At 48.0% G+C, this 21,636-nt stretch overlaps 1 protein-coding gene across 2 annotated transcripts; it reads right to left on the reverse strand.

Moving 5' to 3' along the window:
* Nucleotides 1-1,304: 1,304 nt before the first annotated feature.
* Nucleotides 1,305-18,666, reverse strand: LOC102695203 (heat shock factor protein 1). 2 transcript variants are annotated; one of them, XM_069193672.1, is made up of 13 exons: nucleotides 18,406-18,666; nucleotides 15,519-15,627; nucleotides 14,913-15,037; nucleotides 14,382-14,512; nucleotides 13,376-13,451; nucleotides 9,855-9,916; nucleotides 9,526-9,631; nucleotides 8,757-8,890; nucleotides 6,052-6,207; nucleotides 5,187-5,286; nucleotides 4,626-4,691; nucleotides 4,184-4,241; nucleotides 1,305-3,571 (listed from the first exon to the last, which is right to left on the reverse strand). In XM_069193672.1, the coding sequence occupies exons 1-13, from the start codon at nucleotides 18,496-18,498 to the stop codon at nucleotides 3,411-3,413; spliced, it is 1,377 nt and encodes a 458-aa protein (XP_069049773.1). In that variant the 5' UTR covers nucleotides 18,499-18,666; the 3' UTR covers nucleotides 1,305-3,410. The 2 variants fall into 2 exon arrangements, with proteins under 2 accessions (XP_069049773.1, XP_069049774.1); XM_069193673.1 differs by having other exon boundaries at nucleotides 18,576-18,660.
* Nucleotides 18,667-21,636: the final 2,970 nt, after the last annotated feature.

Below are 21,636 nucleotides of genomic sequence, written 5' to 3' on the forward strand. Positions count from 1 at the left end.
CTCACCTGATAACTGGGACCCTGTCGGCAACCGAGGCGGAGATTGCCCTCTGTGGACTGCGCGCCCGCTGCTTGTTTTTGGGGGGGGTGGGGGGGCTGCGTTGCTACGCCCGTTTCAATCCACTTACTTCCCTCCCCCCCCCCCAGCCCTGACATCCCTCCATCCCAACCCAGAAGCCAGTAGCGCTGCCGTAACCGGCCCGGAGCTTAGAGCATGCCAATCAGAAAAGGAAACCTCCCTGCTATAGTGATCGGCACACGTCCTGCATTTGTAGAGATCTCAATTTCTCCCCCCCCCAATATAAATAGTGACATTCTATTTTTCCTTTTTTAAAAGACGATCTATTAAAGGCATAGATTTGCATTTTAGGCGCAGACTGTCCCGTTCTTCCTCTCTGTCTGTGTGTCTTAGGAAACTGTCCGAAAGGGACTCCACTGTGTGCTATTTCCAGGGTATACACCTCATGGTACATTGCACAGATGTGTAAGATGTAAGTTGCACTGCGACATTAAAAAAAAAGGAACATATTGCTCTTTTTTCAAAGATATTAACTGTTATTCTGTACATTAACTGATTTCAAAAAAAGAGAGAGAAAGTAAATGACATTTATTCTTCCTAAAATTTAAAAGTAGCCTTCTTTTGTTTTCAGAAATATTTAAGAATAAATTACAGATTGTAAAACTTCGGTTGTAAACTTTGACTTCGACAAACAATTCTCTGCACTAATAAAACTGAAACGAACGGCCAGTTGTTATTATTCAAGGTGCGTTTCAATCACTGAAGCTGCGGGAGGAACTACTGGGAAAAAAACACTCAACACCTGTTTTCGAAATATAAACTCCCAACATTTTCACACTCTTGTGTGAATATCATGTGGCATTAGGCACATCTGATAGGTTATAGACTTTGTTATATTGATGTTGTACTGTAACGCCTAGTATATTGTACAGAAAATATGCAAAGTCTTACAAACTATTAGTTCAGAACTATAAACATACCATCATCAAAAACAAATATAACTTTTTTTAGTTTCCAATGCGCTTGCCTGCCAGTAAATGGATTTTAAGCTCTACCACTGTGAAAGCTGGCTTCTTGCAGAACTGAGAGGTGACAGTGGGCGTTATTGATCAGCATAACATTTTCTTCTAGATATTAAATGTTTCAGAATGTACAAAGACCCAATAAATGCAAAGGGTTATACTGGTCTACTGGAACACGTTGGGGCGCCCATTGTATTGTAAATGAGATTACTTCAGAACTCAAGACATGACACTCCATAAAATAGTCTATTCATGAGCCTTGGATATTTCCAAAAGTTTTTGTTTAATAAAATACAAGATATTTCTTAAGTGCAATGTGTGCTGTACAGAACGGTCAGTAGCCAAATGCCTACAAAAGCCAGCAGCAGTCACAAACAGTGGAATAACACTTAAGAGTGAGCTACACCCTCACACACAAAGGATCACAAACACAAACTGAACAAAACATCAGATGATGCTAGACATCACACTTGGGTGAAAGTGCTATTAATAAAACAAAACTAAATGTTTTTATTACATCTTTTTAGTGTCAAATTACAGTCTTTTCTCCTCTTGGTCACCAGGCTAAACAAACAGCTGGACTGCTAAATGGCTGCCAAGAACATCTGGCCTTTGTCAGCAAGGTTTGCAGCTGTGCTTGGCTCCAGTTAGCTGGCAGGTCACAGACCATACCTGCATACAACCCTGCTGCTACACAAACATCTTGGACACTGTGCACACTCCCTTCGCCTGCGCTGCACAGACACAACTCAATGTTGACTCTCTCCTGACGTGCCAGTCAGCTTGTTCTAAGCCAGCAGTAGCTTTTATCTTTATGGAGGCACCGGGGAGGAACACCTGACAACGATTCAATCAGCCCTGCCGGGTGAATGAGATGACTCGGGGGTCACTACACTCATTCACCACTCGCGTGTGGGTTCAATTCAGCTGGTGAGGTCAGGTTTTGGGAGCTTCTGATAAATGCGCATTAAAGATTCCTAAATGACAAGATTGTAATCTTTTCTCCCAAACGAATCAACAGATTTGGCATTAATATCAAAGCTGTTGTAATAGAGAATGATCGCAAGGGCTTCAAGCATATTTGCATTGCTCAGTTAACCTACGCGTGTTGCAGTTTCCTGTAGACGGTGTCTCAGATGTTTGCATGGCAGCATGTGTAGGGACACATTCAACACAAGGACAGATTGCCCTGGGAGCCCAAGACACACCCATGAAGTTAAGAGCCGCTCAGCAGCCCAGGAAAAGGAACAAGGTTGCCCAGAACTGGCAGGATTTACCACACAGCAGCCTGTGTGCAGTAATGGCACTTCAGAGCAACACCTGTGCGCCCCACGGGGAGACTCCAAGGGCCAGAGCTGAACGTCCTAGACACCCCTTTTCCTCTCCCCTGACCCCCCTCCCCACCACCACCAACACATTGTACAGAATAATGTCGCAGGGTTACACGATTTCTGGACACCACTCATTTTGTGTGATTTTTCTCTCCTAAGACATGCTAAGGAGCTCTAGCACTGAAACCCTCAAAATGCCTCTCTGCTGGCCAATATCACGAATTCCTTCTAGTTCACACCACATGTTCAGAACATACCAGATCTACCATTTTCACAGTACCACTGAGAAAGCCAAGAGGGAGAAGAGCGCTACATTTCCCAGATACAGTCAATTTTTTTACTTTTTACCTTTTTTACTGACACACAGTAGAGACAACCGGCATGTAATTCCTAAGCATGTCCACAAGGGGGACTGCTGCACACTACAGGCTCGACCCGGGAGGACTTTAGCAACATGCAATTCCCCAGAACTACCACTAGATGGCCATATAGCAAAACAGCAATTCTGGTTGGTTAACCTCAAAGAGCACATATATTACTATAGTACTAAAGTATTATTAGTCAGTATTAGTCCTGAGCCTGAAGAACAGCAGGAGCTGAATTAATGTGCAACTTCACTGGTCAAAATCACAGCTGTTTTCAGGCCTTTAACCCTCAGGGCTCTCCAGAACCAGCAGAGAGACACATTGTTAGAAAATGGACATACTGTCCATCCATTTTTTGGGGGAGGGGGGAAGTGCCTACATGCACTTTCACAGAATTCCCATGAGGGGGGGACGTCTTTGCAACACAACCAGAGGGCTGTTCCACTCCTTCCTACCACTGGAGGGCAGGATAGAGCATTTCTCAGGGCAGAAAACCGTGCACATGATGACAGATACAATCCCAACACCAGCTCCCAGACCCCTACCGTTTTTAGTCCTTTCTGCTCACTAGACACCTCTGCCTGTGCGGTGAGCAGTGAGCAGCGAGGGAGACAGCGGGCGGAGAATCGACTGTACGACGCCAGCGCTCTTCTCTCGTGCTCCAGCCAGCCCGTTCAGCTGCACGCCAGGCCGGGCGCGGGGGGCGCGGGGCCCGGCGTCAGCTCGCCAGGGCAGGGGCCAGTGTTGGACACCTCCTGTGCCAGCTGCAGCAGTGTGGGCAGAATGTCCTCCTCCTCGCAGCCCTCCTGCGGGGCTCCGTACTGCACCATCTCCGCTAGGAGAGAGAGCACCAGCAGAGCAGGATTTCAGAACTCCATCCCCTTCCTATCGCTGCCTTATCTCGTCCACTCGGCTTCGAGCCCGATTGGTGCTTATCGACCACGCTCTTTTCCCATGCTTGTGCAATTCAGATGGTAGAGATCTGACTCTGTCCTGAGGTCGTTACTCCTGACCTGGCTGCAGGCAGTTTAAACAAACGCCTGCTGTTGTCTGTGTCGCCTCAGGAAGAGCCACTGGGCCACAAGTGGATAAACACCCATTCATGCCAATAACATGGCTGGACTCAGACTAAAAACCCTCTATAACACAGCTGTAATTCAGGGCTCTGTGGGAAATACACCTTGCGTGTGTCTCCTTCAGTTACAATTCAGTTTTCTTTACAATTAAAACTCATTTCCAACCTTCGCTGGACTGTGCTGCGAATCCATGCGAACATGATTTCTTTTAACAATAAATAAAATCTAATACTTTGGTTCAAACCAATCAAAAACATACCAAGTGACCCCAGCTGAAACAAACACAACAAAAGGTCTGGTCTGGGTCTGCGTCAATCAGAAAGCGACTGTCTCGCAGCCCCAGGCTGAAGACCAGAGTTAAACTCCGTTACCTTTGATCTTCTGCGGCCGTGAGTGACCACGGTCCTCCTCTGCACTCTCAGAGCATCTCTGGGGAAAGGAAACACTGGGGTCAGGGGGCTGCCCATGCGGACCACTAGCACAGACTCTCCTCCTGTCCTCAGCTCCGTGCAGTGCAGTGTAGTACTCAACTGTGTGCCATTCTTACACAGCAAAGCCAAGACCGCTCCCACCCTGGACAACACAGTGCTCTCCCCAGCCCGCGCAGCGGTTAAGATCGGGAACAGCAGGAGCAGTCTTGCTGCAGTGTGGGAATCCTTTAACCCTTTAATGACCGCAGACGCTCAGGTCAAGGGTACAGCAGACTGAGAAGTGACTGAGCCGGTCTTTTGCCAGGCGAGCGATAATCCCTCTTTCCTGTACAGCAGTTCCCAGGAGCGGGGACCACCTGGGCGAGCCGTACCCCGCACTCACCTTGAGGAGCTGGTCTTCCTCTGCGTCCAGGTAGGCCGAGCTCAGGAAGGACGTGGGGCTGAAGAGCTGAGGGGATGGGAAGAGAAAAGAATAAATCCTCATGCTGCTGTAAAATGATCACCTCGCGTTGAACAGCATTTGGAAAAAAGCAAGCGCCAGTTTTAATCTTAACCAAAGTGGCAGTCTTTTGTCTTCTGAAACGGAAAACCACACAGAGGCCCAGCTATCATGAGAAGCCTACGAGTTTAAAGCATGCTTTCCGAGGAGAATTTATCAGACTGGAAGTTTAAAACTATTTCATTAATAAGGGTATCAAGAAACTAGAACAGCCAGTCATCCAGAGCAATGGCACGGTGATTTAGGGGTCAGTCTTGTAATTCAGGTGCTGGTGGACTGAAGTAACACAGTGGGCAAAGCCTGGCAGAGCTAGTCAGGGCGATAGCCATTTGTCCATTTGCAAAAACCCGCACAGATCCTGAGACTCCAGGCCACGGATCAGTAGGTCTTCTGCGCGAACAGCCACACAGGCGCGCCGTTTTTACACAGGAGAGCCGAACTTGCCTCTCGGAGCAGATCCAGGCTGGGGCGCGAGGCGTCGGGGGAGGAGGGGACCTGCGGCTGGCTGGAGTCGATCGCGTCCAGGGCATCGGTCAGCTCGGCCCTGGAGAGGTCAGGGGGAGGAGAGCAGAGCACAGAGTCACACCCGCCACCCTCTGGGCATCTCTGCAGAAGGCTGGATTAGTATTCGCACGACTGCAGGTTAAAATCCCAGTCTCGCGTAGGCCCGTTTCTGAAATTCCTAAATTTGCCCGGCATTCTGCTCCGTCCCACGCTCAAGATGCGAGTCCAAAACATCTGAAGAATTTGAAAAACGTGGGTGCGTGTGTGACCGTCGGGGTTCGGCGCGGGCTCATGCCCTCGCCGCTTGGTCCCGCAACACCTGGGCGCGAACCCGGGTCTCCGGCGTAACGCAACAGGCAACCAGCCGAGTGAGCTGAAGGGAGACCTCCCCCAGCCCAGGCGGCTGAGGTCCCTGCCACATGCAGGGAGGGCGATGACGTCACCGTGTCCAAACCAGCTCTGCTACATGTGATTAGACAACAGACATTCCCAGATGGAGAGTTAAGATGAGAGCAAGAAAGGCTCTCTTTACGTGAAGGGAAGTGGGAGTGTGGCACAAGCTGCCCAGGATGGATCCTTTCAATAAAAGGTTCAATTAGCTACTAACTACCGAATGGGACAGACGGCCTCGTCTTGTTTGCAACGGTGCTGTTCTTAGTGGCTTGTGGGTTAGAATAAGGCGGATACTCTGACCTGTGTGACAGAATCTTCATATTAGCCACGACAGACTTGTCTGCTCTCCCAGGAAAACAACCTCCATTTTTTTAGCAGTTTGGGCAGCGGAGATGAAAAGGAGCATGCCTACCTCTCGCTGGCACTCTCCTCTGGCCCACCAGGCATGCAGTCGTCCAGCAGCGCACTGCAGAGGTCCACAGGATTGAGGGGCGACAGCGGGGTGCTGTCCAAGCCCTCTAGGACAATGGCCTCCGTCAGCAAGGGCCTGTGGCTCACGTGTAGGGGGCTGTCCGCACAGCGGAGGGAGGAGAGACATATAAAAACACAGCCACAACACTCAAGGCACACTTCCACATGCACACCTTGGTTGAAGGCCAGGTGAGCACAGGAAAAGCAAGACAAACCCCTCTGTGGATGGGCATGGAGCAGGAAAACATGTAAGAACGTGCCTAGGAAACCTATAACAGCTTCCTGGCCACAGTCTTTCAGTGGAGACCTGCACGCCATCAGCATGATTTACAAGTTTCCTGATGAAGCAGCTCTTGCTATGACAGAATCAGAGAAACTTCTAAGGACTCCTAAGAGCTTTTGAAGTGAATTATACAATACCTGGTTTCAATCCACAAAGATCTGACCCCCCTGTGATCATGTTACAAGTTCTTACGTCATACATCTCACCCCCCTGCCACCCACCAACATTAGTGACACAGTCCTTGTTGACATCATCAGCTTACCACAGAATGACCAGAATTACACCACGCTACCTTAACACAGCCCCCTTGTGAAGACATGACACGACAGTCCCTAACCGAGAGAAGCTCGGAACGTGTGCAATTTCAGTACCCAGGATCAGGAAGAGAATGAGGTTGCGGTTTTAGTTGTGTTAAGTAGGGAACTATAGGATCTGGGATAGGATATAGGATAAGGGAGACCAGCAGAGAGCATTAAGGAATTCAAGGGAAATGTAACAGAAATCCACACTGTATATAGGTTCACACAAAAAAACACAGAACCAGCATCAGCACAGGGGTGAAAAGCAGCAGAGGCCTGAGGCAGACATGACTGTTATGCTGTGGCTGGAGGAATCTGCTCTAAGCACTCCCAAGACTCCCCAGTGTACACAGGACAGGACTGGTTTTTGGCACACACAAAAAACGATATAAAATGTTTTAACACTGAAGCAGTGGAGCAGGCAAGTGTACACAGGACAGCTGCTGCCCAGTTCCACTGTTCTCATCCCAGTTGTACAGGTGTGGAAAAGGTCTTTCAAATGGAAAAGAAATCAACATGGGCATGGACTGCCCCAGCTGCCCCCGATGGAGAACTCTCCAGATTCCCACAAAGCCCTGTCCAGATCACCCTTCCCATGATGCACTGGATGGTTTTCAGCAGCTGCAGCGACAGGAAGAATTCACGGCCTGGTTTCTGGGTCTCCCTTTGAAAGCACTGGGAGGAAAGCCCTTAACAAGATCGGGGAGAAGAACTGAAAACCCACTTACCACATCAGGACGACTCTTCGAAAGGAATGAGCGCAGGAAAAAAGGGGGCTTATCTACACAGCTGTTTTCTCACTGTTAGCCTTTAAATCTTTTACTTTATGTCTGACACTGGAAAATAAACGGAGTTATACTCCCAAGGCCGCAGAGGTTGGTTTTCAGTAGCAAGCACGCATAAACACACACACACACATAAGGACAAAAGGCAGCAATGCAGAAAGCACACCAAATATGAACCTGGTGATGGTGAATTTCCCAAGATAGCAATACCATATTGCGCACTGGTGGTGACCTTCAACATCATCTCCCAGATCTGCAGACTTTCATGGGCGGCACTAGAACCCAGGCAGAGCTGCACTTGGGTGACGTAGCCTTGCTCTTGGACTGTAAACTCGGGTGACCTGGTTCTGCGTGTTTGGCTCAGGGAGAAACACAGACAGAACTGCTGTGTGGCTGCAGAAAAACCTCACGCACCCACCTAAACCTCAGAGACCAAGACTCAGGGAAGACTAAGGGGCAGATCCCGGTGGTGTCCCTGAGCGCACATGCACAGAGCAAGTACAGTGGGAGCAGGAAAGCCACCCCAGACAATCCGACCAGGACTGGGGCCAGATGCAAGACGAACAAGCACTGCGGGGAGGGCAGGAGGCACGCCTTTACACTGAGAGAGGGGAGTGCATGGAGCAAATCTCCAGGCCCTGCTACAGACGCAGCTGCTGATTTCTGCTGCGAAAAAGAAGTCAGAATTCCTTAAAGCTCCTGGAGAGAACAGAGGAAGCTCTTAACAACCCGACAAAAGGGAGGAAACCATCCCTATCCTCGGCCCTCTTCCACAACCCCGGCACCACTGCAAGAGTCAGACTGCCTGCCTGCAGGCGATCACACCTCCCTCGTCTCAGATTTTTACATCTAGTCCGGAACAACAGGACTGCAGCGGTATAAGGGCCTATCAGGCTTCTCTTCCCTCTCCTTTCACACTGAATGCAGTGTCTTGGAATATAACCAAGTTATTAACCAGGGTAAAGTCATTCATTGACTTCAGAAGGACTTCGTTCGAGCACAGCTTAGATCACTTTTAGATCAATGAACAAATAATGTGCTGTTACAGGTTTATCTTTTTTTTTTTTTAATTTTGCCCACAAGCTGTAGAGCTCTGAATTATTAAAGAACAGGGGTGTGAATAGCTGTGCAATCATGTTCAGACACGTTTTTTAATTCAAGGCTCTGCTGAAAATCCAGCACCCCCAAAGACACCCACAGACACCCACAGACACCCACAGACACCCACAGACACCCACAGACACCCACAGACACCCACAGACACCATCTCTCCTGTTACCTGCTGCCCCCGGGAGAAGACCCCTGGCACAAATCAGCTTCCCGCTGCTCCAGCAGGTCTGTGATGTCCGAGATGACCATGCCATTCGGATACACGCTGCCATTTTCAAAGGGTCCCAGGGTCTTGGAGCCCAGCTGGGGACACAACCCACAGGGAACTGAGCCCATGAGTCTGCTAACCACACAGAGCACACAAAGCAAAGACCCCGCCCACCAGCCACGCCCCCTCGCATCTCATTTACAAGACACTGCACGCTGTGTCATGGACTCTTTGGAGAATGTGACAAGTATTTTGCTATTAAATAAAACTTAACTAAGCATCAGGAAGAGATCTGTGCCTGAAAATTACATTTTTCAAATCTGTGATATTAATGTCTCTCCGAGGAATACCACTGGGGTATGTTTTACTTAAATAATGGATAGCGTGCCTGACCTAACAAGAAAGCACATCTTTAAAATAACACTATCATTGTTCATTAAAATCAACTATTATAATGATTAATTCACGTTTTTTTTTTAAAGTAGAAGACACCCTCACACAGAGAAGACTGAAACAAGGATGGGACGAGGTGTTTTAGCATTTAACTCTTATAGATCAAAGGTCAGCAAATTCCCGAGATGTTTTGTGCTCAATAAGTTTGAACAAGTGCATAAGACGTAGACAGCAGCCTAAGACACCAGATATTGTATTCCTGGGGTTGAAAATGCTCACGTTGAACACTGAACAACCAATGCTTGTCAACTCCAGAGAAGTCTGTGTCCCCACTCACCGGAATCCCGTGGAAAACTGAGGTCTCCTGGCTGGAGTCCATGGTGATTGGCCGGCTGTACTTGGGATGGGAGTGGGACAGTCCGGAATTGTCGATCATTAAAGGACTGCGGTAGAGAGGCAGACAAGTCACACAGGGCTGCTCAGGTTCAATGAAACAAAGCCACAGAAGATACTTCTTTCAGCATGGCTACATTGTCTACATTATCCCGGCAAGCAGGGGGCTCTTCTTGATCAGAGGAACATGCACACCTCGCTCGATCCAGAGAGCACACGCCCAGACAGAGCCGCAACGCGCACGGAGGTCAGGTATGAGGTGAAGATACGTACAGCTTCCTCTTTCTGCCTGTGATGCCTTTGGACTGGGCCATGCTGGCAATGAAATGAATAATCTAACAAAAGAAAAGAGAGAACCATTGGTGCCTCATCACTCCGTGCACGTGAAGTGCCTGGTGAAACTATCCAGCCCTTTCCTGTGGTGTCCCTTTTGGTGGCATTACAAATGAAGTATACACTTTTTTACAGAGAATAATTTTAATCAGATGTTGAACGCATAAGCTGAACACTTGTATATTGTTACGGTACAGAAAAGTAAAGGTAGTTAGCGATTCATTTTTTTTTTTGTATTTACAAATTTACAATAACCACAAAAGAAAAATAAAATAATTATAATAACCAATAATACTTATGATGAGTAAAAAAACAACAACAACTACAACAACAACAAAGGTTCGCGTATCTAAGGCTTTTGTCCATTAATGCACTTCCGTGACTTTTCAGTAGATTAAGCTGTTCTTATGATTTCCTTTTCAATTTGTGAAATTTCACCAAAGCGAAGTAACACCAGTGGCCAAGTTCGATGGCCAAAGTCCCTCGACGAACGGTAAATCCGAATATGAATCTGATCTATAAGTGAGGTGATCTAAAAAGAGTACTGAATCCCTCTTCTCTGCTCTCTCTCTCTTTCTTTACTCTTCCCGCCAATCAGTCGATCCCCCTTTTCTATACCTGGATCGAGTCTAGAAACTTCTAGACACCTCATGTGACCGTTCTAGAATATTCCAGTCAATAGTAGTAATTATTTACAGAAAGTTATATGAATTAGAAATGACAAACGTTCTGGCAAATACGCAAAGAATTATCCGTAACACTCCCCCTCTTGAAGAAAAGTAAGTTATTGTCAAGAAAACTTACATAAACCATAAACCAAAATGAAAGGATATGCAAGAACAAAACAAAATATACATGAGACTATCATATCGTACGCAGTGTGCAATCTGACAACATGAACAAATGATATTCTAGAGAGAGTCGGTAATTAAATTGTCTTTCCCATTAGTATGCCTTATGTCCAGATTATATTCCTGGAATATCAAACTCCACCTCAAAAATCTTTGGTTCTTATCTTCCAATTTATCAATAAACACGAGGGGGTTTTGAGCACTAAAGACAGTGATGGGTAGACTTGAAGAGGTAACGTTCACCTCAAAGTGCTGCAAGGCTAGAATCAGAGATCCACATTCTTTTTCAATGGTAGTCATTTCTCCGATTGTTGTTGAAAGTAAGATTGTTCGTGAAAAGTAACAAATCGGATGATCCACCCCTTCTTTGCCTTCTTGCAACAGAAGGGCACCAGCCGGAGCGTCCCTTGCATCAGCAGCTATTTTGAATTGTGAATTGAAATTTGGTGCTGACAAAACTGGAGCGCTTTTCAGAATGGCTCCAAGTTCTCCGAACGCCCTTTCACGTTCTCCTGACCACACAAGTGTAATATTTTTTCTTCGTGAGTCAGAGGCTCAGTAATAGAAGAGAAATTTGGACAAAGTTTTCTGTAATAACCAGCCATACCAAGAAAGCGCAGCAGTTGTTTCTTACCCTCAGGACTAGGGAAAACAGAAATAGTACAGACCTTAGCATCAGTAGGTTTAACCTGACCCTGGCCGACAATAATCCCGTCCTAAATAATTTAAACCGGCACATCCAAATTCACTCTTGGTGAGGTTGATCGTAAGCCTGGTGTCACTCGGTCGTTCGAGAATCCTCCGAGATCACTTCTCACGTATGACTGTAAAGCAGTACGTCTGCAATGTAGGCTTCACAACCACTGAGACCAGAAATGATGTTGTTGGCGAGACGTTGAAATGTTGCCGGTGCATTTTTCATGCCAAACGGCATCACTTTATACTGGAAGAGTCCATCTGGTGTAACCAAAACTGAGATTTCTTTAGCACAGTCCGTAAGAGGAACTTGCCAAAATCCTTTGAGTAAATCAAATTTGGTTACAAATTTGGCATTCCCCATCTTATCAATACAGTCATCGATGCGAGGGATTGGAAATGTGTCTGTCTTAGTCAAACTGTTAACGTTCCTGTAGTTGGTACACATCCGGTAGCTTCTATCAGGTTTTGGTACAATGATGCACAGAGAGCTCCAATTGCTTTTGATAGGTTCAATTAGGTAATTGTCAGAAAGATACTGAATTTCATCATGTACCTTTGTTTAATGGGATTCAGTCTTTAAGGATTGTTGTTTCACTGGTAAAGAATTGCCAACGTCAACATCGTGAAAGATTTTGTCAGTCCTGGTCGGAACATCTGGAAATGTTCGAACTTGTGAAGAATCTGTTTCAATTGATCCCGGTCATATTGTGGAAGATGCGACAATTCTGAGTCCAGATTTCAAAGAATTTCTGATTTTTCCAGCTTTGCTGAGACGGAAGGAACATAAAAGTTTTCACAAAAATCATTTTCAGCCTGGCAGGGTCAGAACTAACTCAATTTACAGGATGTACATTCTTAGCACTATTTCTGTCTGCATAAGGCTTTTTAACATGTTCACATGACACAATCTTTTCTGTCTGTGCCTGTCAGGGGTTTTTAAAACATATTTTAAATCACTTAATTTTTTGTCAATAACAAAAGGACCAAAATCCCCATCTTCGAGTGGTTTTCTAGGAACAGGATGTAAACCAAGTACGCTCTCACCAGGTGCAAATTTACGTTCAATTGTGCTTTGATTTTTGAGTTGATTTAAGATTTTCTCTTGCTTCTTCACATGCCTTTTTAAGTCATGTGCGAAAGTCTGAAACATACTCAAGGAGATTCAAATGCTCGTCGTCATCAGACAAGAATTTCTCTACAAGGAGCTCAAGTGGCCCTCTGACCGTAGGTCCGAAAACGAATTCAAATGGACTTAAACCTAGCGATTCTTAAACAGTCTCCCTAACAGCAAATAAAAGCAAAGGAATTCCTTCATCCCACTATTTTTCAGCATCAAAGCAAGTCCGAATCACGTTGTTAACAGTTTGGTGAAACCTCTCCAGAGCACCTGACTTTCAGGGTGGTAAACAGGAGACCTATACTGCTTAATGCCTAACTCATGCCTTACTGACAGGAAGTCAGAACCCTGGCCAGATTGAACTGATTTAGGAAGTCCAAATAATGTGAAAAATGTCATCAAGGCTTTTATAACGGTCTTAGTCTTACCGTTTCTTAGAGGTACAGCCTTCGGGGAATCCTTGTAGACGCACACATGAAATAAAAATCGCTGACTTTGAGACCACAATTCTAAAGATATGTCTACGCAATCAAAAAATTAAATTAGCCTGGTAAAAGTCTATATAAAGAATTTTACAAAGTTTTTTTCAACAGTGGTTGATTCAGTGCAATTACAAGCCCAGTCCCTGCCATCCAGCTAAAAGCATCCAAACCTATGTCATTTTGTTTCCTGCTCTGGTCACTCGGACAGCTTGAAAATGACAAACCAGGAAGATCGGGATGTGCATCACGTGGTCAGAGTTCCTTGTGAGCCGACTGCCACCCTGCACTCAGGAGCCACGGGCTGCTCCTCACCTTGCGGATGACTTTGTGCTGCTGCTGGTATTTCTGCCGCAGAGAATCCACCTCGTTCCACAGGCTCTCGTTCTCCCTGGCGGGTAGGAAAAGAGACACAGCAGTCGCACCTCCGGCTGAACGAGTCACACACCTGCTGGCCATTTCAAATCGAATCAAATCAAAGTGTATTTATCAAATGCACAGCACAAATGCACAAATACAGCGTGCAGCAGTAGTTGCTGGCAATGAAATGTCCTTTCTGCGAGCTCACAAAAATCACAAGAATCACAACAATCACAAAATCCACAAAATTAAGGTTACGAAAATAAGATAACATAATAATAGATGTAATAGAAATGGAATAAAACTCAATATGAGTAGAGCTGCTATGTGTCCATGGTGTATGCAATATATACAAGTAGTGCAGTTATGCTGAATACAGTGAAAACTGTGTGTCCATGTAGCCATTACAGGTGATTTGCTAAAGGAGCTGCAGGTTAACAGCCTTATTGCCTGATTTAGCAGTCTTATTACCTGAAAAAAAAGTCTTATTTATGAAAACTGTGGCCGTCAAAACATGCCGGTATTAATTGGGCCATCTCAGCTGCTGCCCTTGAAACTAAGAGAAGCCCTCAAGCTTTTCCCACTCGTGGCGTTAAGACGAAATACTGAAAAACACGTAAATCTCCTTTCAGGAATCTGCAACTTCATTTGGAGCAAATTGGTGTTAAGCTGCTTCACTCAGGCAGTGCTTTTTATTACGCCAATCGTCGTTTTCCCCAGACCGGAAACACAAGACCGCATACCATACTGAGAAAAGCCTGCGGCGATCTACAAGAGTGAACAACCAATCAGATAAATCCGACGGGAGCAAGCAGAAGATGCACGTCAGCACTGTTTTTAAGAGCGATGGGCTTGATGGCCGGCTGTGTGAATTTTCAGCACTACTCTGCACAAAGGAAGCCGGCACGGCAGGGGGCAGTTCACATAGGGGCCGCGCAGGGAACGAAGCGGACCAGCTCACCGTTTGATAGCCAGAAGCTTGGAGTCCGCCACTTCCTGGCAGCACTGCACCTGACGGATGTCGAGGAGGATCTGGGAGAACTCCTGCTGCTGCTTCATCCTTCCCTCCTCCCCTCCCCGGCTAATAGACACCTGCAGGGCGGCGCCAGTGAGGCAGAACCCGGGGGGGGGTGAGTGAGCACACGCATTAGGACTGGGGAGGTTTCAAACAAACAGTACATTAACACCCCCATCTGCAGGGCAGGGAGCTACGGCATCTTGAATTCATAAATGCTTTGGATTTAAACGCCAGTCCCATACCAGCGTGGGCCTATCTAAAGGTTTTCAGAACCACGACAAGACTCTCATTTCCGACGGCAACTCCAGGGCTGCTCAGTGGCGCAGCCGATACGGTGGACGCTGGGGGCTGCAGCACGGCCGTCCCTGCTCCCCCTGACAGCTCCCTCGGAGTTTTCTAACCAAGATGGGAGCCATCAGGCGTGGGCATGCAGCCGGCCTGCTGAAACACACGCCTGCGCATACAACTACCCACCTTCCTCTTTATGCGGTCCAGGAGGTGGAGCTGCCCACACTGAAAGTGTGGGTGCCGGAACTCCACACTCTCCTCCCTGTCCCGGGGCAGACCTGCATCCGCATGCGCCATCTTGTGGAAGCCATCTGCAACAACAAGGGAGGACAACCGGTTTAGACGAAGTCGGATATTAATTAATAATAATATGGATATTGCAAGAACCCATCTCTCCTGATCCATTCTATTGGAGGGATGGGCCTGCTTATACTTTTTTTTACTTGGCAGGTAAGTAGCTCACACGTGTAAATTTAGTCCCTAGCGGTCCCAAAGGGATGCACTGCAGCGGAGTGGACCTTTCTGGTGCACGTCCTGCTAAATCATTTGCTTCTTCGCAAGGACAAAACGTGTTCCGCTTTTGCCGCGACACAGGCCCTTAGAACAACTCCATTTTTCAGGTTTTCCCCGCAAACAGACAGGCAGCCCAAGCTTCAGAGCAAACCGCTCCGATGCAGACGTCGAAGGAGGAAGGCTTAGCATCGGCAGTCCGGTCAATTATCAGCAGTGCACCATGGCTGTATACTGCACCCCCCCTCCAAAGCCCACAGCACCCCAGGCGGCGAGACGCACACATGTTGAGCTGCCGAACGAAGCTGGCCATGTTGTTGTGCTTGAAGTAGAGAGGCAGGATCTCCTTGGCGAAGCGGCGCTCGTTGGAGACCTGGAAGCAGGAGCCATTCTGCAGAAAGAGGGAGAGAGAGCGAGAATTTTATCTCGCGGTCCGGCAGCGGAGGGGGGCTATGGACCTACTGGCTGCTCTGCTCACTTGCTCACTGCCAGGCGTCCAGCAGCTGGGCTCTCGCTCCGGCCAGGACAAGACTGCAGAGCTGGCAGCCTCTGCCCTCCCGCCACACTGCGCTGCCCAGCTCCCTGCTCGAACTCATGAACGTCAGAGAGCCGATCACATCACTAAAGTCGTGGTCTGACTGAAGTTTCTCCTGTGGGACTGAAGGCCGGAGGGTCACCTAACCCATACATAAGGCCGAGATTTTATTTCTAATCCGTGACCATTGTGCTACTGTGATTATATAGCCAGGATTCTTTAACACACCTCTCGGGGGGCCTGTTCCTAAACCACCCTAGAAATCACCGGGCTGCACAGCCACCTCGTGCGCCTGCCACCAGCGATCAGAGGGAAGCCGCCTGCTGCAAGAACAGCAGTGCTATCCAAGCAGCACTTCGGGCGATCGCTCGTTCACAAACGGTCCTCCTGACTCTCCAGCTGAAGAGGCCTTAAAGCTTACTGAAGTCCCGGGCCGCGAGCCCAGGAAGACCCCTCTCCGCTCACCCTCCGCCAGGACGCTTCATGGCCTCTCCAGGGCTGGCCACAGCCGCTCCGTGCGCACGGAGATCCCCTGGGGCTCTGGGAAGTGGGTCAATCCCCAGCGCCCAGCCGAGCGCCGCTGACCGCGGTCCTCGCTGAGGCCACCGAGCCTCCGGTACAGGACGTTCCCTGGCACTGCCCTGAGAGGCGCGCTGGGAAACCACTGCCAGGGCTGGATGTGAAGACGCCGAGGCTCACGGCGAGGATATTGGGAAGCACAGCAGGGGTCAGGTCCGCACGCTTGGGCTCAGAGACCCTCTCTCTCTCTCTTCAAAACATTACCTGACTGTATCTTCAGCCAATGTCTACTGACCGCACCCAGAAAACCAAGCCAAACACAGCAATTAATACTACTACTACTACTACTGAGGTGGCGTCTCGAACCCAAGCTGGTCCATTGCCTCACCCACTTAGCCTCCTCCATCGCATCCTATCTCTCCAGGCATCTTCAGCGATTTCCGCCTTGTCGCCATCTCTCCCTCCATATTCTCTTCTACTACCTCTGTCATCAGGACTTGACCTCTTGTCATGACATGGCCATACCACTGCAGTCTTCTTCTCTCGACAGCAGCAACAACATCTGGGCAATTGTATAAACCCTTTGCCCCCCTACCATCTGAGAGAAGATATCGCAGTGTACGGGCCAGCTCCACCAGACTCTGGAACAGCTTCTCCCTACAGGCTGTCAGGCTCCTCGACCCCCTGGAATCTACTTGCACCCACCCCAATTCCAGAGACAGGGTTTAAATCCCCCCAGTGGGGTGTGCAGATTGTATTACGTACTGCCTTGTAATTTGCACTGTGTGTATCCTGTCTACAATGTCTGTATCAGTGTCCTGTCTGTATTGACACCGTGGACCAGGAGGAACGATATTTCGTTTCACTGTATACTTGTATCTGGCTGGAATGACAAATAAACGTGAGCTTGAACAACATCAATAACAATAACAAATAACCATCACGGCCATTGTAAAATCTAAATACTGTAGGTATTATGTGTATAATCAAAGCGTTTGTAAACTGTATACATCTTTAAGATACTGTACTATTTGAATTGCATGCATATCTTATTTGTATAATGAATAACAGCACCCTGGAGTTCCTCCCTCTGGGCCTTTGGTATTCCAACTGGTGAGCCTAAGGCTCACGGTGAACCAATCAGACAACTCGTAGAGGGTGGGGGCGGGGTGTCCCTTGAAATGTGGTCACCGATAGGTCAGAAAAAGAACCAATCGAGGCAGCGGTTCAGGGGCACATTTACGATCCACGTGGAACTGTTGTTCACGGAGGTGAGCTGAGCTGCAGAGATTTGTCCTTTCACATTTTATTAAAGTTCGTCTTCCTCTAGCACGAAAAACTACAAGTTCGACTCAACCTCGCACATCTTGTTTTGTGAAATTAATACGCAGTTTTAAGCAGTTCTACAACAAAAAATAGTTCAGCGTCAAACTCATTCCTTCAAACGACACTGGTATTTAAAAAAAATAAAATGTATATTGACAAGTCTTGATGGCCCTGTCTGAAATTAGGACTATATCCCGACTCACGGTAATGTTTTCAATTTCAACACTCCTTGTCAAAGAAAAACACGGTATCCTAGAAGTTTGAACAAAGGTTTTAGAAGATCAGATATTTCCATATTGCAATATTGTTGTTCCCCCCCGGGAGCAGAACAAAAAAAACGTGACAAAGTACCTTTTGAATTTCATCTATGCTGACCTAAAAAATGTCAGACGCAATTTCAGACGCTGCAGCCTCTGGGAGATTTTCCGAGGCGAATCTGTGACGCAGTTTGTATTCTGGGCAAACAGCTCGGCCGGGGTGCGGAGTTTTGGAATACTACACCGCTTGTAAACACCCCAAGGACTAATGCATGTGCAGAATGTACGCTGTCTTATATGAACGCAGAATAGTCATCCACTGGCCCCACTGCAGATCGCACCCCCCAGTATACCATTCAAAACCAAATAATATACTCTCCAACACATCGATTTCCCTTCGGGATCAATAAAGTCTTATCTATCTCGTTTTTGAAATATCCGAGTTCAACACCCCCTGACATGACTGGCCATAGAACCGCTTCACACCCCACACCCCCGGCACCGCAGTCACGGACTTAAACAGGCGACTCACTCGGCTCCAGCTGATCAGATCATTGGTAGAAGGGTCTTCCACCAACGTCCAGAGCTTGCTCAGAAATGCAGGTACAGCACAACTCTGCTTCATTATTATTTCGCCGGAAATTCCTCTATCGTCCTGAAGTCTTTAAGCGTACACGCTTGGCGTTTCAAAGCCTTCCTCACCTGACCAGAGCCCCACTGGATTCAGTATGTATATTACAGAACAACCTGCCCGGGTACAGCTGTATTGCACAACGTGCGCTGACCGACCTCGCCCCGCCCGCCCCCTCCCGCGCCATCCAATCAGGAGCCGCCTGGCGCTGGCAGCGCTAGCCAATGGGCGCCCGGGGGGGGAGGCTCTAAAGTGAGACTCGCGTGGCTGGCGGCGTGCTGGCCGGCAGGGCGGCTTGCCCGGCCAGCCCGCGAGTTAGGTAACTGTTGCATGGGCGCTCTGGGAAAGGGGGTTGAAATGGGCAGTCGAGCGAGTGACGGAAAACACTCGCTCCCTTCTGAAAGCCGCCGTGCGGAGGGCTCCGGGAGCCGCCCACGGGCGGTGCGGACCCGACTGCGGCCTGTGACTGCAAGACCCGGGGCTCTGTGGCTTTGTATGTTAAAGCAGCGCTGTCACACTATCAAAACAATCGAGTCTTTTATTTTGTTTTTTCACCTAGGCTCCCGTGAACATGCGCTCAGACGTGCCTCGCGTTATATCCTAACATTTCCGTCCCCTCGGATTTGTACCGGATTGGTTTCGTGAATGAAAGGGCTCCTGCAGGAGTTGTGTTTCCTTAAAGGAAGAGACCCGACAGGTTGGGGAGAATGTGCTAGAAGACGGAAAAGCAGACCGCGAATACAGCCAACCAGTCCATCCTCCCGGCGATATTTGTTTTCTGTCCGTCTTAACTTTCAAATTCCAGGATGACATGGGGGGGGATTAATCTTGCGATTCAATACATTTGACTCCGGAGCTCAAGTTGAACATGTTCAAAAAGCTGTGTAACGGCTGCAGCTACCTCTTTTTTGACTTAGGGTGCAACAGCTTATTGGGCAGATCTCGCTCCTGCGCGCCTCAGAAACAATTTGCAGACCAACGAGTGGAGCCGCCTCTTGCAGGGTCCGTCTCCCCCTAGTGGCTGTCGTGCGCAGGTGCACTAAGTGGTCAACAATAGTGAAAATGTGTCGGTGCAAGGCGCTCTTTTCACTCGATGAACGAAAAACCTTTTAATCAAAACTTTTTCCTAAGCCCCGTAACACGTAAGTCTTTCACGGCCTCCACCGTTCCCCCGTTTCAGCTCGCGTTTCTCGGGGGTACAGGCCGCTCGCCTCATCGGCCGTGTGCTGTGCCCCCACACTTCGAGACTGAGGTTTCTCACAAACCTCTCTTCATTTTAAAAGGATATTCTTTCAAAGTGTGTGTCTTAGAAATATGCCGAATGCCTCCCCAAGAACATCAGTTTCACATTTGCAACAATAAAATGTGGAGGTAGTTAAACTGGTTTCAGCCCGTGAGAACTCCTCCTGCAGAGTGATGTTCGAGTAGCAAGTATGATTTCCTTCCTTTTCTTCCCCTTCCCTTCTACAGAGCTGAAAGCTGCAATGACACTCAAGGAACCCAGCATCCAGACACTTAACTAATTCCCTTCAGCAGCCCTGTTTCCGTCCTTAATCCTGCCCCAAGCACAGGAACAGTCCCTGGAGGAGGGAAAAACACGTCTGGCACATGGATCTTTTTAACCCTTTATTAGGTAAAGAAAACCGGCCCTGGGATTCCCCAGGGCAAAAGGTTTGAAATATTAAACCTGACCTGACAAACACTGGTGTGAGAAACACTGATTTCCATGAGAAATGAAGGACTGTACCCTTGTAAATAACTCGCAGTACCGCAGTTTTCTCAGGCCCAGCTCAAGGAGGAATCAAGTCTGTCCAGGAGAATCCACAGAGCTGTGGCTCTTCCTTAGCGATGCATTGAGCTTAAACCCTTTGGGGCACGACCCGGCATCATGAAAAACAAAGGTCCAAAACGAGAGAAGGCCGTCTGGCCCATCTAGTGCACCAGGTCTCAGATTCACAGCATTTTTCAACATGACCTTCCTGGATCAATACGGTTGGTAAAGACACCTCATACGTTTAAGTACTAACGAGCAAACAGGCGAGGAGAGGGAAAAAATGTCCGCCTCTCATTTTCAACCTCTCGCGTTCTTATAAAATACAAAAAAACCCAGCACGATGCAGCAATTTCTTTTGGAGATCAGGTCTGTGGAACTTGGCTACACAGAACATAAACTATGCCATCTGTGCTGTTCCGGCTATGAGGCGTGGTTGACCTCACCTGCGCTCTTCCGGAACACCCTGAACTCCAGGTGCCGCCTCTGCTCCACCTGGCCGTCTTCCGTGCCCCAGGTGTGGACTGCAGCCATGCTGTCGGTGATGGAAAGCCACCCTCCTGGATACCCAGTAGCCAAGCACTCAGAGAAAGCAAGGACCCCCGTTTTGTCAGGCAGGGAGTACTACGCTCCCCTGTTTCACTACCCAACCTTCAGCTGTAGTGGAGTCCCAGCACCCAGGTGAAGAAGTTCATGGAGGATTTTGTCATACCCTGGAGACATCTTTTGCACAGCAGAAGAGCTGAATGACTTTAAAAAGGTAGAGAAACGACAGCTGCAGGGTATTCAGACAGAGCAGCCCGTTTCAGTGTAGGGGGCAAGCCGGGCAGCACGGCTCTGCAGGAGACAGGAGGGCTTGATGCTGGTGGCCACCTGCAAAGCTCAATGGAGCAACACAGGACTGCCAACAGGTGGCAGCAGTGCTTGCAAGCACAAGCGCACACACTCTGCCCCCACAGTGCACAGATATACCGCTATAGATCTTAAATACACCTCACATTGGCACTGAGCCCACTGCTACAACTGAAGCCCAACCATAACGTTCATCCTTGGGGACAAACAATGAAGCAAACTTTAAAAATAAGGCAAGTAGAAAGTGGAGAAATTCCAGGAGTTTTAAGAGGACAGGATCAGCATGACTGCCTGCTCTAACAGTGTAATGATTGACCACTGTCTAATCAAGGATTGTAGCAATGCTGTTAAGTAAAGGAAGTCCCCCACCACACCCCTTTAAGGAGTAATTGCACTCTAAAGGAAACAGCTTTAACAGAGAGACTTTTTTTTACTGTTAAATCAGGTTGGTCTTCAGGTATACACATCACCAAAAGGCAATAATGTATAAGACAACTCTCTCTACAACT

This window comes from Lepisosteus oculatus, chromosome 8, assembly GCF_040954835.1.
Source record: "Lepisosteus oculatus isolate fLepOcu1 chromosome 8, fLepOcu1.hap2, whole genome shotgun sequence".
Lineage (NCBI taxonomy): Eukaryota > Metazoa > Chordata > Actinopteri > Semionotiformes > Lepisosteidae > Lepisosteus > Lepisosteus oculatus.

Excerpts from the sequence above, each read along its gene's own strand:
- LOC102695203 (XM_069193672.1), bottom strand. The coding sequence starts at position 18,498 with ATGAAGCAGAGTTGTGCTGTACCTGCATTTCTGAGCAAGCTCTGGACG. Across the intron at positions 9,917-13,375 it reads AGCACAAAGTCATCCGCAAG|ATTATTCATTTCATTGCCAG; the intron begins GTGAGGAGCAGC and ends TTCTTTTGTTAG. Across the intron at positions 3,572-4,183 it reads ACGGCCGCAGAAGATCAAAG|CGGAGATGGTGCAGTACGGA; the intron begins GTAACGGAGTTT and ends TCTCTCTCCTAG.